The sequence below is a fragment of the Filicampus tigris genome, chromosome 9 (assembly GCF_054856515.1).
Source record: "Filicampus tigris isolate MCC_2025a chromosome 9, RoL_Ftig_1.0, whole genome shotgun sequence".
Lineage (NCBI taxonomy): Eukaryota > Metazoa > Chordata > Actinopteri > Syngnathiformes > Syngnathidae > Filicampus > Filicampus tigris.
In genome coordinates, this window is record NC_141225.1 from 19,538,332 (window position 1) to 19,551,344 (window position 13,013).

At 44.5% G+C, this 13,013-nt stretch overlaps 1 protein-coding gene across 2 annotated transcripts; it reads right to left on the reverse strand.

Annotated features, from left to right (window-relative positions):
* Positions 1–313: 313 nt before the first annotated feature.
* ubap2a (ubiquitin associated protein 2a) lies at positions 314–12,941 on the reverse strand. 2 transcript variants are annotated; one of them, XM_086041872.1, is made up of 27 exons: positions 12,826–12,941; positions 11,199–11,336; positions 10,778–10,855; positions 10,260–10,370; positions 9,959–10,121; positions 9,792–9,878; positions 9,639–9,702; positions 9,110–9,207; positions 8,935–8,993; positions 8,764–8,834; positions 8,344–8,530; positions 7,975–8,242; positions 7,592–7,896; positions 7,257–7,483; positions 6,874–7,153; positions 6,669–6,708; positions 6,400–6,577; positions 6,140–6,185; positions 5,146–5,461; positions 4,983–5,074; positions 4,164–4,211; positions 3,989–4,082; positions 3,254–3,673; positions 2,485–2,589; positions 2,336–2,403; positions 1,326–1,517; positions 314–1,161 (listed from the first exon to the last, which is right to left on the reverse strand). In XM_086041872.1, exons 2-27 carry the CDS (start codon positions 11,292–11,294, stop codon positions 1,066–1,068), a joined length of 3,789 nt encoding a protein of 1,262 aa, XP_085897998.1. In that variant the 5' UTR covers positions 11,295–11,336; positions 12,826–12,941; the 3' UTR covers positions 314–1,065. The 2 variants fall into 2 exon arrangements, with proteins under 2 accessions (XP_085897998.1, XP_085897997.1); XM_086041871.1 differs by having other exon boundaries at positions 4,164–4,214.
* Positions 12,942–13,013: the final 72 nt, after the last annotated feature.

The window sequence follows — 13,013 nt, forward strand, 5'->3', positions numbered from 1 at the left end:
AGACGGTTGATTAATGGATTCCTGTAGGTGGCAGCATTGCATTGCTTTGGGTATGAGATCACAGCGTTGAGCTCTGGCTTGTCATGACGATCTGGTTAAAGAAATGCCAATGCGGAATTTGGACAAGTCTAGGTACCACAGTAGAACAGAAAATGTGTATTCATGGTTTGAGTTATGGGAGTGTTGGGTTTGTGTTTTTTTCCTTTTTTTTAATCACATTTGAAAGTCTGACTAAACCACCCCAAGTAAAATGTCGATAGTGAGAGTTAGAATGATTTTCCTTATAATACTGGACAACTCGCTAAGACCAGCGTCACTCAAACAGTATACATTTTAATTTGGACAAGGATTAAACCAATGTTAAAATGACATCAAGGCCTGGCTGGTGGGCAGCCAACTAGTAGAAGATGAGGAATGACAGACATATGGAGGGAAAACTGCAGGGAAATGAAAGAAATAGAAAACTCAAGCTATCAACTCAAGTCACACTTCAAATAAGGATTCACAGATGCAGGAGACCAAAATTACAAAAAACGTATTTCTTCTATAAAAAAAAATAAAACAAAAATAAAACGGCCATAGCCATGAAAATGATGCTTAGTTAGAATCTATGTACATCGTTCTCAGTTCATGTATGCATACAAAAAGGAATCTACATCACATGATGCTTGTGTTCAAGTATATTCACCAACTTCATGATTTAGCATTCTCATTCCACAATTTTTTTTTTTTAAATAAAATGCCCTTCCAAATAAAAAAAACAAAATGCAGAAAACCACATTTCATGTTCTACTAATACATATATACTGTATAAATACATACATAAATATATTTTACATACAACAGACATAAATTTGAAAAGGGGATATACAGAGCAAAGGAGAGGCGGTGGTAGTGTGTTTTAGCTTGTGTTGTAAAATGGTTTGTCCCTCCATTACTTTATCAGTCAGACGCATGAGTGTGCTGCATGCACACTCACGCACAACACACAAATGCATACACCCTGTCACGCGCGCGCGCACACACACACACACACACATGCATATCACACAAAGCATAGCAACTTCAGTTGGCCCAGTAGGGGGAGCTGCCGTAGCTCGACTTATTGACTTGGCTCTTCTGCTGCAGACTGCTAGACTGTCCACGCTGTCCTGGACCGCCCTGAACACGGAAGCAAGGGACAACACACACATTAGCACACTGGTGTTGTGTGTGTTGTGGTTAAGATGACTATCACGACAGATCAGTTATACGATGTCCCCTTTTCACCTATCGTGAGTGGGTCTGGAACGTATCCCAGGGGTTCACCTCAGTGCAAATGTTACCTGTCCATCCTGAGCGAGATGGTGGTGCAGCAGCTGTGAGTGTGGTTGCTGGTGAGGCAGGATGTGAAGGAAGGGCGCCGGTGCATAACCTCCAGGGGCTGCGCCAGGATTCAGGGGTCCTGGACCTCCCAGCGCGGATGGCAGGCTGAAGGGAGGGGGGGTCCCTGCATGGAAACCCTGCTTATCAAAAGACTACAGGGCGAGAAGAAACAAAACATATTCACCTCATTAGCAGAGTTAAAATAGTTTGGGAATTTTTATTGTAGTCAGTTTTTTTTGTTTCAGTTTTGTTTTTGTTTTAATTAGATGCTTAGTGTTAGTTGAGTTTTTATTAGTTTTAGTAAAAAAAAAAAAGTTTATTTCTTGTGGGCAAGAAAAAAAACATCACGGTAAGTATTGTTTACTCGTCAAAACAAAAACATTTTCAGACTTGGATGGATGATAGCTATATAGACAGACAGACAAAAGCAAGGGAGCCATAACAAATACGCAAGCTCATCAACAAGGAGCGCCGTCATCTGGTGGCGCTTTTTTATTGGCTGCCGCCAGATGATGTCACTTCTCAGCAACCCACAGTAAAACGGACCACAACTGCCAGACGACTGTTCGACCTTCCATGTTCCGGCTCACAGCTGTGCTAATACCGAAACAAATACATTTCAAATTAACCCTAAAGCCTCATGTATGCGACATTCAAGGACATTTTGTAAACTTCAAGCGTAGTTCCAGTTAGTTTTCGTTCAATTAAAAGAATTTGGTTTTTATTTTATTTCATTAACAAAAATGTGTTTTTTTTTTCAATTTTAGTTTTAGTTATTTCTTTAGTTTTCATTAACTACATAATAACCTTGCTTATTACTCATAACTTTCATGACAAAAATCTCGAGGCTATATTTTTTTTTCCCAGCATTGTTTTGTTGTCATCCTAATTAGCCTTGGTACAGGCCTTGCGTGTGATCCACTTAAACGACGCAGTTGAGTTGGGACGTAAAATGGAAGATAAGGCTCACCTGGGTCTTATTGTAAACACTTCCGCTGATGTCTGGCACACCGGAGTTACTGGATGTCACTGAAACGCCTGGAAGTGGCCCCACAAACGAGATTAATGCAATCTGCCAAATGAAGTAGAACTCATGGTAAGATCTTGAATGGGTCCTACCTTTACCGGGCCCGCTAGCAGCAGATTTGGCTTGTGCCTGAGAGGAGGAATTGTAACCTTTACTATAGTCCACTCCGGCTGGTCCTGCTGTAAGCTCCTCGTACCCTGAAAAGGAAAACACCAACTATATGAGGACTGATGGACTTTAAAAAAAATAAACTAATTGCGATATAATATGCAATTACTCTTCCCATGTATTTTTTTTAACAAATACAAGCACTAAATTAATATGTATTACAATAAGTAATATCAGATTTATAATACTTTTTTTTTATGCCTAAAGTTTAGGTTTACGCTAAAATAAAAGAACCATAAAATGAAGCATGAATTGGTATGAAAGACAGAAAATGTATCTACTTCAATAAAAGTTGTTAAATTTAAAAACATTTTGGCTCGCAGTCTCTCAAGCGTTCACTATGACAACTTCACAAAATTCTACCCAACAAATGCGGTGTAAAGATAAGTTGGGAAATCATAAATCAGATTATTGTACAACAATAATGCAACCAAATCTGTGGCTACATCACTTCAATTTTTCATGTTTCACGTTTCATGAAACAATGAGATATAAACAAACTATGTGGACACAAACATACCTGGACACTATAGAAATGATTACATTTGATGATAATGTGAACAAAGTTTTTCAAAATTTCAGCCTTTGCCATATAAAATTGCATTCTACTATACGGCGATTGGGATTTGATTAATTGTTCAGCTCTAAACTACATACAATCTGTACCTTGACTTGTCGGGAACAATCGCTAACCTGAGCTGAAGGTGTGCTGGCCGTAACCGCTGGGCTGCTGTTGCGTCTGCTGCTGGAACGGGCTGGCAGACGGGTTCCCCAGGCTGAGCCCCATGCTGTGCTGCTTGGCCGAGGCTGGCCCCGGGCCCCCCGGAGGAACAAACATGGTGGGGCCATACTGGAAGGCCGCGGCGCTCGGTACGGCGCCGGGCACGCCGGCGTAATAAGGCAGCCCTGTGTAGCTGTAGCCTGGAGGCAGGAAGGCCTGCTGACTGCTGTGGTGCTGTGGCTGGCCCTGCGGCTGAGGCTGGGCCTGAGGAGGCTGAGGCTGACTCGGGCTCGGGCCTTGGTTCTGGCCCTGTGGGGGCTGCTGCTGAGCTGCCAGGCTTGTGGGCGGTGCTGGAGAGGTGGAGTCATTCCTTCCAAACTTCGTGACTTCACCTGAACACCCAGACACAAGTATCTGAGATCATTGTTTACATTCACGGAACAAACAAAGTCAACAATAAATACATCATACAAATGACTAGATTGACTCCTCACCCGATTGGTTTAAATGTGGCTCATTTCTGATCTGAGGATTTCTAATTCCATGCATTTTTTTTCTCTACACTGCCAAGACGCATATCTGAACTCGTGCCACTTTGGACACTTTATGTCACTTGAATCGCATAGTGGTAATCCAGCACTGCTGTCAAGAGTATGGATGCATTTGATGAGGTTCGATGCGGCAAATGAGCAGCAAAGTGCTCCTACCTGAGTAGGGGTTGTTGGCGAGGCTCCCGTCTCTGCTAGACAGAGTGGCAGTGGGGCCGGGGAATGTGATACCGTAGTAATCCTGCAGTGAGGGCTGAGGGCACAAGACAAGTTTGGGCCCTGGTCCAAACCAACAACTCACGTTAAGTTGGAGTGATGACGAGTGAAGGCTTACCATTGGTAGTCTGGACTGGAGCATATGGAGATCCTCATAGCCGTAAATCTGCTGTCAAACAAACGTGTGTTTAAAATCAGAATTGTCCACTGCTTTTGTATTTGTCGTGCGCATGGGAAGTAAAACGACATTGATATCTCAGAACACACTATAACGCTCAGACCACTATAGGTGAATATATAGAGACATCATGTAAAAACCTTTTGGGGGGAATAGCTTTACCCCTCCTACATGCTTTAAACACATGAAAAGCTATTTAAACATACTTTTTAAAACACATTGTTAACATATTCAAACAAAAAAATGTGCAAGCATAAAACAATGAAAGATACTAGTGTACATAGCGTAGTGTCTGTATGTTTGATATGTGCTTTGAAGAGGCGGGCCCCTTTAGTGACGTGACAGTGAGTGTGCATGTGAGTGTTTTGGAGTGAGCCGTGGCCTACAGCAGCTCCTGTATGTGTGTGTGTGTGTGTGTGCGCTTATTGTGTTATTGTGTTTTACTATTCTCCCGGCGTGCTGGAAAGTGCATCTGAAACTGTGGCTCTATTTTTCCAAATGCAAAGGCATTCTAAGAAGTACCCTGTAAAAACCCAAACTCTCTATAAACAGCATATTCCCGCGATAGGGAAGTAGAAAACGTCTACAAAAAAATCTGAGATGTAGTCGGGCGGTCAAAATGAAAATGACAGTAAGGGTGTGTGACTTTCAGCATAATTCCACTATATGAAACCAGATTATGTCTTTATGTATATGTATATGTATATTTTACAACAAAGTGTTTTTTTTGCTGTTATTAAAAACTACAATGACACTTACTGGGTATGCTGGGAGCAGTCCCCCTGGACCCATGATATACTGGTTAGGCAGCAGAGGTGGAACACCTTGGGACAGGTTCGGTGGGGCTTTACCTGTTAACACAACCACAACATACATTACACAAACGACTATTAGCAACACACATTTGACTTTCCTTGCTTACCACTGGAGGAGGAGAGCAGGGGTGCGGTCCTTGGTCCAGAGAGGTTGGATGTGCCGGTAGCTCCATTGGAGCCGAGTCCCAGCGCGGTGCTGGTGGCAGCAGAGTGTAGTCCGCTCGTGCCGGCGATGCCACCGACATTGCTGCTCATGTTGTTGGCCATGCCGGACATGCTAGCCAGGTGGCTGATGCTGCCGCCGCTGCTACTGTTGCTGCTGTTGTGGGCTGAGTGAAGCGCTGAAGGTGGAGGTTGCGACGACGTGTAGGACGCAGAGGAGGGAGCGAGAGAGCTCACGCTGCTGCTGTCAACGCTCGTGTACTGAGGAGCGACACAAAGTTGATTTGCCCACGTACGGTTTGTTGATATCCACATGCCGTTAGTGAAATCCTGCATATTGGTCAATAACTGGGACAATTTCTGTTGCGACATGCCTTCAGCAACCAGAATCTCCTACCTTGTTTTCCCAATCATTACGGGCCAAGACAAGCAGTATATATTCAAAAAAATTCTAGGCACACTACCCAAAAAAAAAAGATCTGTGGTATACTGAAATAATGATGATCTCATCTCAATTTAATCTGGTTCTGTTTAGTTGAACATAAAGATATTATTCTGTTGTATGAATGGCCACAGATGCAAACAGGTTTATTAGACTACTGAAAGAGTATTCCATTTTTCTTCCTATACGTCACCGGCATAGATAACAGATCAATTATTCGTATTGAAAAATAATAATTACGAACAATTTAGTGAGACTGGATTTCTCATAGTGGCTGGGATTCTCCGAGTTAACCAGTAACACTATATGTACTGTATATACTTGTACAAGGGGGTCCTCGGATTATGACGGTGCTGCTCTATTCAATCAAATGAAAAATTATTCTGATCATCCCTAGTTAACTGCGCGTAATCTGTAACATTGAAAGGTTGTATTCAGTACCACCTAAACTAAACCAAAGACCCACCCTGAAATCCAATACTACAAAATGTACTTACAGTGAGAGAACTGGAACCAAGAGCTGAGGAATGATTGTTGACATGGCTGCAGAGACAAAGCAATGAGAAACGTATAACGCAATCATGTTGCTCACTCAATTTGCATTTGTCCGTTAAGCAAAGACATTAAGAAGATGTGATAGCAGCAAATTTAAGCTTGCCAACTCGTAAGATCATTTCACAGCATTGAAACGCATTGAGGTTGAGGTTCTGTTTTGTATCGGAGCCACAGCAGGTCTTGGTATGCGCGAGCGTGTCACCTGTTGAGAGCATTGAGCTGGCCGGCCGAGGGAAGATCTTGTGCCAGGCTGGAGAGCGTGCTGGAGCTCTGTGCAGGCAACGTGGAGGGGGCCAAGTGGGAGGAGGGAGCAGGAGCGCAGTTGGTGTTGGCGTTAAGAGACGGAGAGTCAGGCTTTGGTGTGGAGGATGCTGAGGAAACTGAGCAGAGTACGACAGCGCTTATATAAAAGAAACTGATTGTACGTATGTACTTGTGTATCTATTACTAGATTCGCGCAAGGTAACGTACTGTCTAAAGCTGCAGAGGTCCTTACTCCATTCAGACCATTCTAGAATAGGAAAAAAAAAAAAAAAAAAGCATTGTATATGTATGTCAAAACACAAAAAAATGATACATTTAGCAGAAAAATCTGCAAAATAGTGGCACTTGCGATACAACTGGGGATCACTGTTCTAATCAAACCGAATAGAAGGAATGATAAAGTTCTCCTCACCATAACTGGTCCAGGGGTTTCTTTGCTCTGGGAGAAGGCCAGTCGTGCTTGAGGGGGCAAGGAGCCATCATAGCTTCCTCCCACTGCGGAGAAGGGGGGCACGGAAGAGGACGAGATGGTAGATGTGGTCAGCGACGACGAGGGAGCAGCGCTGGAGCTGGCGGGCCCCAGCGAAGAGGGCGTGAGACTGGGGAGCGCCACCGAGGACGAGTGATACACTGGCTCAGACGACGACAGGGGCAGAGGGAGGTCGACGGAGAGAGGACTTCCCAGCGACTCACTACAAGACAAGGAAATTGAATATGGTTTCTAAGGTAACATAACGCCGGTAAAAATAATAATGGCGTCATATGCGACTTTAAAACAAAGACATCCGACGGTACCCGAGAGGTTTGGAGTACATGCTTGTCTGACTCTGAGTCCCTGGTCCTGATGCGGGCGCGACTGGGCCAGGGGCTGGCGTAGATTCCCTGGATGCTGCACTGAGAGCACTTTCCGCAACGCCAAAGTCGGGCAAGGCAGACTCGGAGCCAAAGTCAAGCGCTCCAAACTGAAGGTTTAGACCAGGGACATCAGTGGAGCCTGGCATTTCTACCGCTGTGGAGGGGATCTGCCACAAGACAAGACGTTTACACACAATTACACACTCGACCACTGAACTTTGTTGTCCACAAGATGTATGAGATTTACTCTCCCAAGAAGTTGCCAACAACTTTACCTTTGAAGTCGGAGGTATCCTTCGTTTTTGACCTTTCAGTTGTGCCCGCTGCTGCTGTGGCGTCCCGCAGCCCTGAGCATCCAGCCCAGCACTGGGGGCCGCATGTTTGGGACCGGCAGCCGCCATCGCCGGACCCGCCTGCGCCGACGCGCAGCTGTGCTGGGGAGCAGAGGAGACTGACGCGGGGGCCGCTTGTTGTTGAGATGGTGGACTGGGCTGACGTGCCAGTGGCAAGGTGGGGCCAGTGTGCCTCTGAATGAGCTGACTCAGCACAAGCGAAGGCTCTGGCTGGAGGCCAAACTCACCTACGGATAAACCCAAACACACAATAAAGCACGCTTGTACATTAGTGTGCTGCCGAAAACTTCGGCAAGAATACTTACGGCTGAACTGGGAGGACAGCGTGGTGGCGCTCGATTCTGGCGCCTTCATGTCCCAGCTGGAGGAAGACGGTGGAGGTGCAGGTGCTCCCAAGCTTGGCAGGCGGCCAATTGAAGGGTTGCCTTGGGTGCTGGCAGGATGTGCCACCTGGGACGACGGCAGAGGACCCAAGCCAGGACCTTTAAGCTGTTCCAGTATCTGAGCTCCCGCACTGGGCGGAGGCCTCTTGGCTTGGCCCAGGTCTCCAAAACCAGCTCCCAGAACCGATGACTGGCACAGGTAAAAGTAACAAGAGTTTGTCAGTCTTCTATGTTTTCATCGACAAGAAGCAGGAACAACTAAAGTCGATTTTTTTTTGTTTTTTTTTTTACCAGTGCAGCATGAGCATAGCTGGTGCCACCGGTGGTACTGCGGCTTGGGGGAGGCTGAGGTTGCTGCTGCACTGGCTGGTGGTGGTGAGAGTTGGTGAAGACCAGACTCTGCGAGGAGGAGGAGGAGGAGGGTGGTGCTTCTCTTCCACCGACCACAGGCTTCTGCAGCAGAGAGGCTAGGTCCAGACTACAAAACGACAATCGGTCAAATTAAACACAATGCTTCATCCATTAGGGTCGGAGGTGAACTACAGACAATCCCAACTGACTTTATGCAAGAGGAAGGGCACACCTTGGACTGGTTGCCAGCCAAGACAAACAACTTCAGTTAACCTTACATGCGAGTTTTTGGAATGTGAGAGGAAGCTGGGCCATGATTCAAATGAAATTAATTCAAAATTCTCACTGTCAGCTATTCACCTTTGGCCAGAAGTGATATGATTCTCAGCAGGAGGTGCGCATGAGGACGTGAAGACTTTGGTCTCCGAGAGCTGTAGCAAAACAAAAATGCAAATTAAAAAGGAACAATATGAAGTAAACAGCAGTCGTTTTACTTCCAGACTTTTCGTGACACTTTTTTGAAGGACTCACACTAACATCCTCACTCCAGTCCTCGGGTCCATAGTCTTCAACAGGGTTCCTCCAGTTAGCTTAAGAACAGTAAACAACATGTCAGGGACGAGTGGGGTGAAAGGAACAGTGAGCGTGTAAACAACATTTAAGCAGTTTACAGTCCAAGATGAGGTTCTATGCACAAAACACTAACCCATTTCTTCCGTATTGTTGTTAGCCGTAGTGTCCCAAGCCTCACTCTGTGTGGTCCCTGTCGCCGCCTCTGAGGTATAGTCTGCAGGATTGAAGGTTCTGGGAAATAATAAGAGTGGATTCATGTGACAAATTTTGACTTTAAAAGCATCTTGTGATTAAGCGGTACTTAAATCCAATTTGATAGATGACAGTGCGACCGCAAAGTTCTCATAGTGCTTCACTCTATATGTCTTGTCTCTATATGTACCAGAGCTCAATTTTGATCTTTAGGACTAAGGCTGTGAATGCTAATGTACATGTGATTTCCTTTTTTTACTTCACAAACTGGCTAAAACCTAAAAAAAAAAAAATCTCAATTTTGAGAACAGATGTATTTAATCAATTTTGTAACGGGGCTATAGCTCCAAAATGTACAGAAAGCAAATTACTGTGAGTACTTTGAATTCGCTTTTTGAAAGGCATTCCCTTCACTCAATGTAAAACGATACCAACTTAACATTTCCAAATTTCCGTGAGTGTCGACATACCCCATGCCTTGGGCTGAGAACCTGCTTGCTGCTGGTCCTCTGCCTCTGCCTCGACCACCAGACCCTGCGTAAACATCAGCCCAAAATCTGCTACGCCCACTCAAGCGATGAGTGCTATGTCGTTTTTTTTTTTTTTTGAAATCCCCATCTCACCTCTTCCACCTTTTGCCCTCCTTCCTCGATCAGAGCCTTTGTCAACTGGTGTCACCTCCACGCCATTTTCCGCTGGACGAACAGCACCTGGCGCGAGGATACAGACATTACATTAAGGCTCCAATGTTACAGTCGTGAGACAATGAAAATGTATCAAAACGGTATACCCTGTCGGCTTCGATTGGACCCTTTGCCCTTGCGGTTGGATGACGCGCGGCCCTTGCTCGCCTCCCTCTCGCCTTTCTTCTCCCGGTTCTCCTTGTTCTCCTTGCTTTCTGAAGGAGCCTCCTTCACCAGCGGCTTCTTCTTCCCTACGGTCTCCCATGAGGTCTAAACACAAAGCGTAAGCAAAAGAGTAACGCTGACATGCAGCAGTTCAGTGCAGGGGAATAACAGATGAGAAACTCATGATTCATTCATTCGATCATTCAATCAAATGATTGGAAAATTCGATTCGCACAAGCCTACCATGTCCGAGGTGCTCTCCAGGAGGAAGTTGATGGCTCTGCTCACGTCCTCGTTGCAGTCATGAAGCGCGACCATACATTCGTCCTGGTTCTTGCCAGTAACCTCCATCAGCTGAGGGAAATACAAAGCGGATTAAAAAAACTAATCTGTTGAAGGAAAGTCAGTAGCTTCTTCCATCAGAGTCTGTTAGGCATTTACACAAACTGTTGTTTAGCCGATTATCAAATTTGTATTCTATGTACACGACACAAGTTGTGTGGTGTTCGGCCTCGTTGTTTAGCGTGCAGCGGGCCAAAATCATCAGTTGCCTGAATTGATAACCTTTTGCCAATATGCCATACTGTGAGCGAAGAACTGAAATTGAGCCAGTCTTTTGAAATGTTGAAGGCACTACCGCATTGCGGTTTTCAATTTTGTTAAACAATGCGGCCAAATTATGGTTCGGAGTGGCAAGTGGAAATTGGTTTGCATAGCAGATGGTTGCGCAAACCCTGAACCAAACGCCCCAATTTCTGTACCTGATTAACTTTGTCTTCAAAGTCAGCATCATTCTTGTCATAGATCATCTGGGCAAGCCGAATTTGCTCAGCAGTGGCCTGCAACACAAAAACATTGACTTAACAGTGTTTTTCCATAATTAGTCTTCATGTGTGTATGTATACTGTATATGCGAACTATTGTATTCTATTCATACTTTACACAAGAATGAGGAATGAAGTAGCAGTTAGAGGAAAACCTGATGTCACTCTTTTTGACAGATGAAGAGTTTCTAAACTGGTCTTCTCTTAGCATCATGTGTGCAACGTGGATTTGTTGGTAACAGTATTTGGGTCACCAAATGTTTTGTTTCATGAATCATGTTTGCAGCTGTAAGGTGTGTGTGTGTGTGTGTGTGTGTGTGTGTGGTAATATGACAGTTGGGTTGCTGCGGACTCTCACCTGTATCTGTTTCTGTGGTTGAGATGTGTGGGTGGCAGCAGGCGGCACTTTTTCACGAGGGCCCCGGGCCTTTTCGCTGCCCAGCGAGCTCATCATATACAGTATATACAAAACTCTGTATGTACAAAATAGAAAAACCTGCCAAGGAAACAAGAAAACTCACAAATAGGTTTACACACATAGAGCGATGTATTTGTGTTTGAGGGGGATATATTAATGACCACAAATTGCTGGTGTGTACATTATTTAACATAATTATTGGTGTAGGACACAGTTGGTCTGGTGATGTAACGGCACAGCTGAAAATCTAGGTCAAGGAGGGAGAGTGACCTAGTGTCCACTTACAAAAAACAAAGAGTGCATGTGTGTCTGCAGCAAGAAATAGTGTGAAGACATAATGCACACAAATAATACCACATCAATAAAGTTGTTTTGGATACATGACAAATTAGTGTCTTCATGAACAACTGGTAAATACCAGCAGATACATCTTGCACAATACTAATAGAATATAAAAAGTGTGCAAATACATGATTGTAAACACGAAGTCAACTTTAAAAACGTCCCCCTGCCCACTGACAGTCGCGTACAGAGAGAACAATAGCAGTGCAGTATACATCGACCGAGTGACGTCATCAAACATGACTGACACCATTGGCTGCTGAACTGAACAAAGCTAATGCCAAGGACCTGGCTCGATTTAAGTGAGACAAATCGTGTGCTCAACAAATTTTTGCAGCGACCACTTTCATTTACATACCAAACCAATATCAGGGATTTTATTATTGCATTGATCCTGACAATAAATTCTATTCATTGAAAAAGGTTTGGTTTTACTGGCTTCACCACACATAAACGATACATGTACTACAGAAACATTTACATTTAGGAAGGACATTCGAGCGAATATACACATAAAACTACAACATTTCTCAGAACAGATCCTTTATTCGAGAAGAGCCAGGGGTGCAAATGTTTAGAGTAAAGCTAAAATCAGCCGAATTGGAGGACTTATTTACAGTCCATGTTTGTGTTTATGAATTTACATTACACTTTGCAGTGGCAAATCATGTCGTCGTAGTGTTACGGTTAAATAAAACCAAACAAATTTGATGCATATGATACTAGGGGCCTCTTTGTCCTCACTAGCACAGACTGAGGCAGGCATGCTAACATGCTAACACCGAGCGAGCGAGCGCGTCTCGGAGGCAGCCAGGGTGAAGCTAACGTTAGCAAATGATGCTACCTAAATCTGGTCCGAGTTGCTGACGATCGACCGTCTAATCAGCTCATTTAAGTGTTGGCCGTATCATCTGATAACGTCATTTTTACAAATGCCAACTACACAAGCATCTCAAATAAGACCACAAGCAGAAAGGCAAAAGTGTATCGGATGAAACGAATCAGGCCTTTCAGCGGAACACAATCCCATCACGACATTGCTCGCTGGGAAACCAAGACAACAGAAAAATTGCGAAAGACACCGCTCACAGCCCCGAGGAAGGAACGAAAATCGCCAAGACAGGCGACAGAGTGCCAACGCCAGGTAAACTCGAGAAAAAACAATTGAACGCGTTGAGAACTGGTCGCCGAATAAGCGAAAACATGATAAAAATCGTGTTATTACCTGCTAACACGCTTCACTCAGCCAGCAGCAGACAAGGTGGTCACGTGATTAAGGCGACCGCGGTGGATGCTCGTCCGATGTCCTCTGGACACAACTTGTTTTGTTTATGCTCGTGCCACATAAATTACGATTATGTTGATATAGTGGAGTCGTACATAATTGTCCTGCTGTGAAAAAATGACAATCAC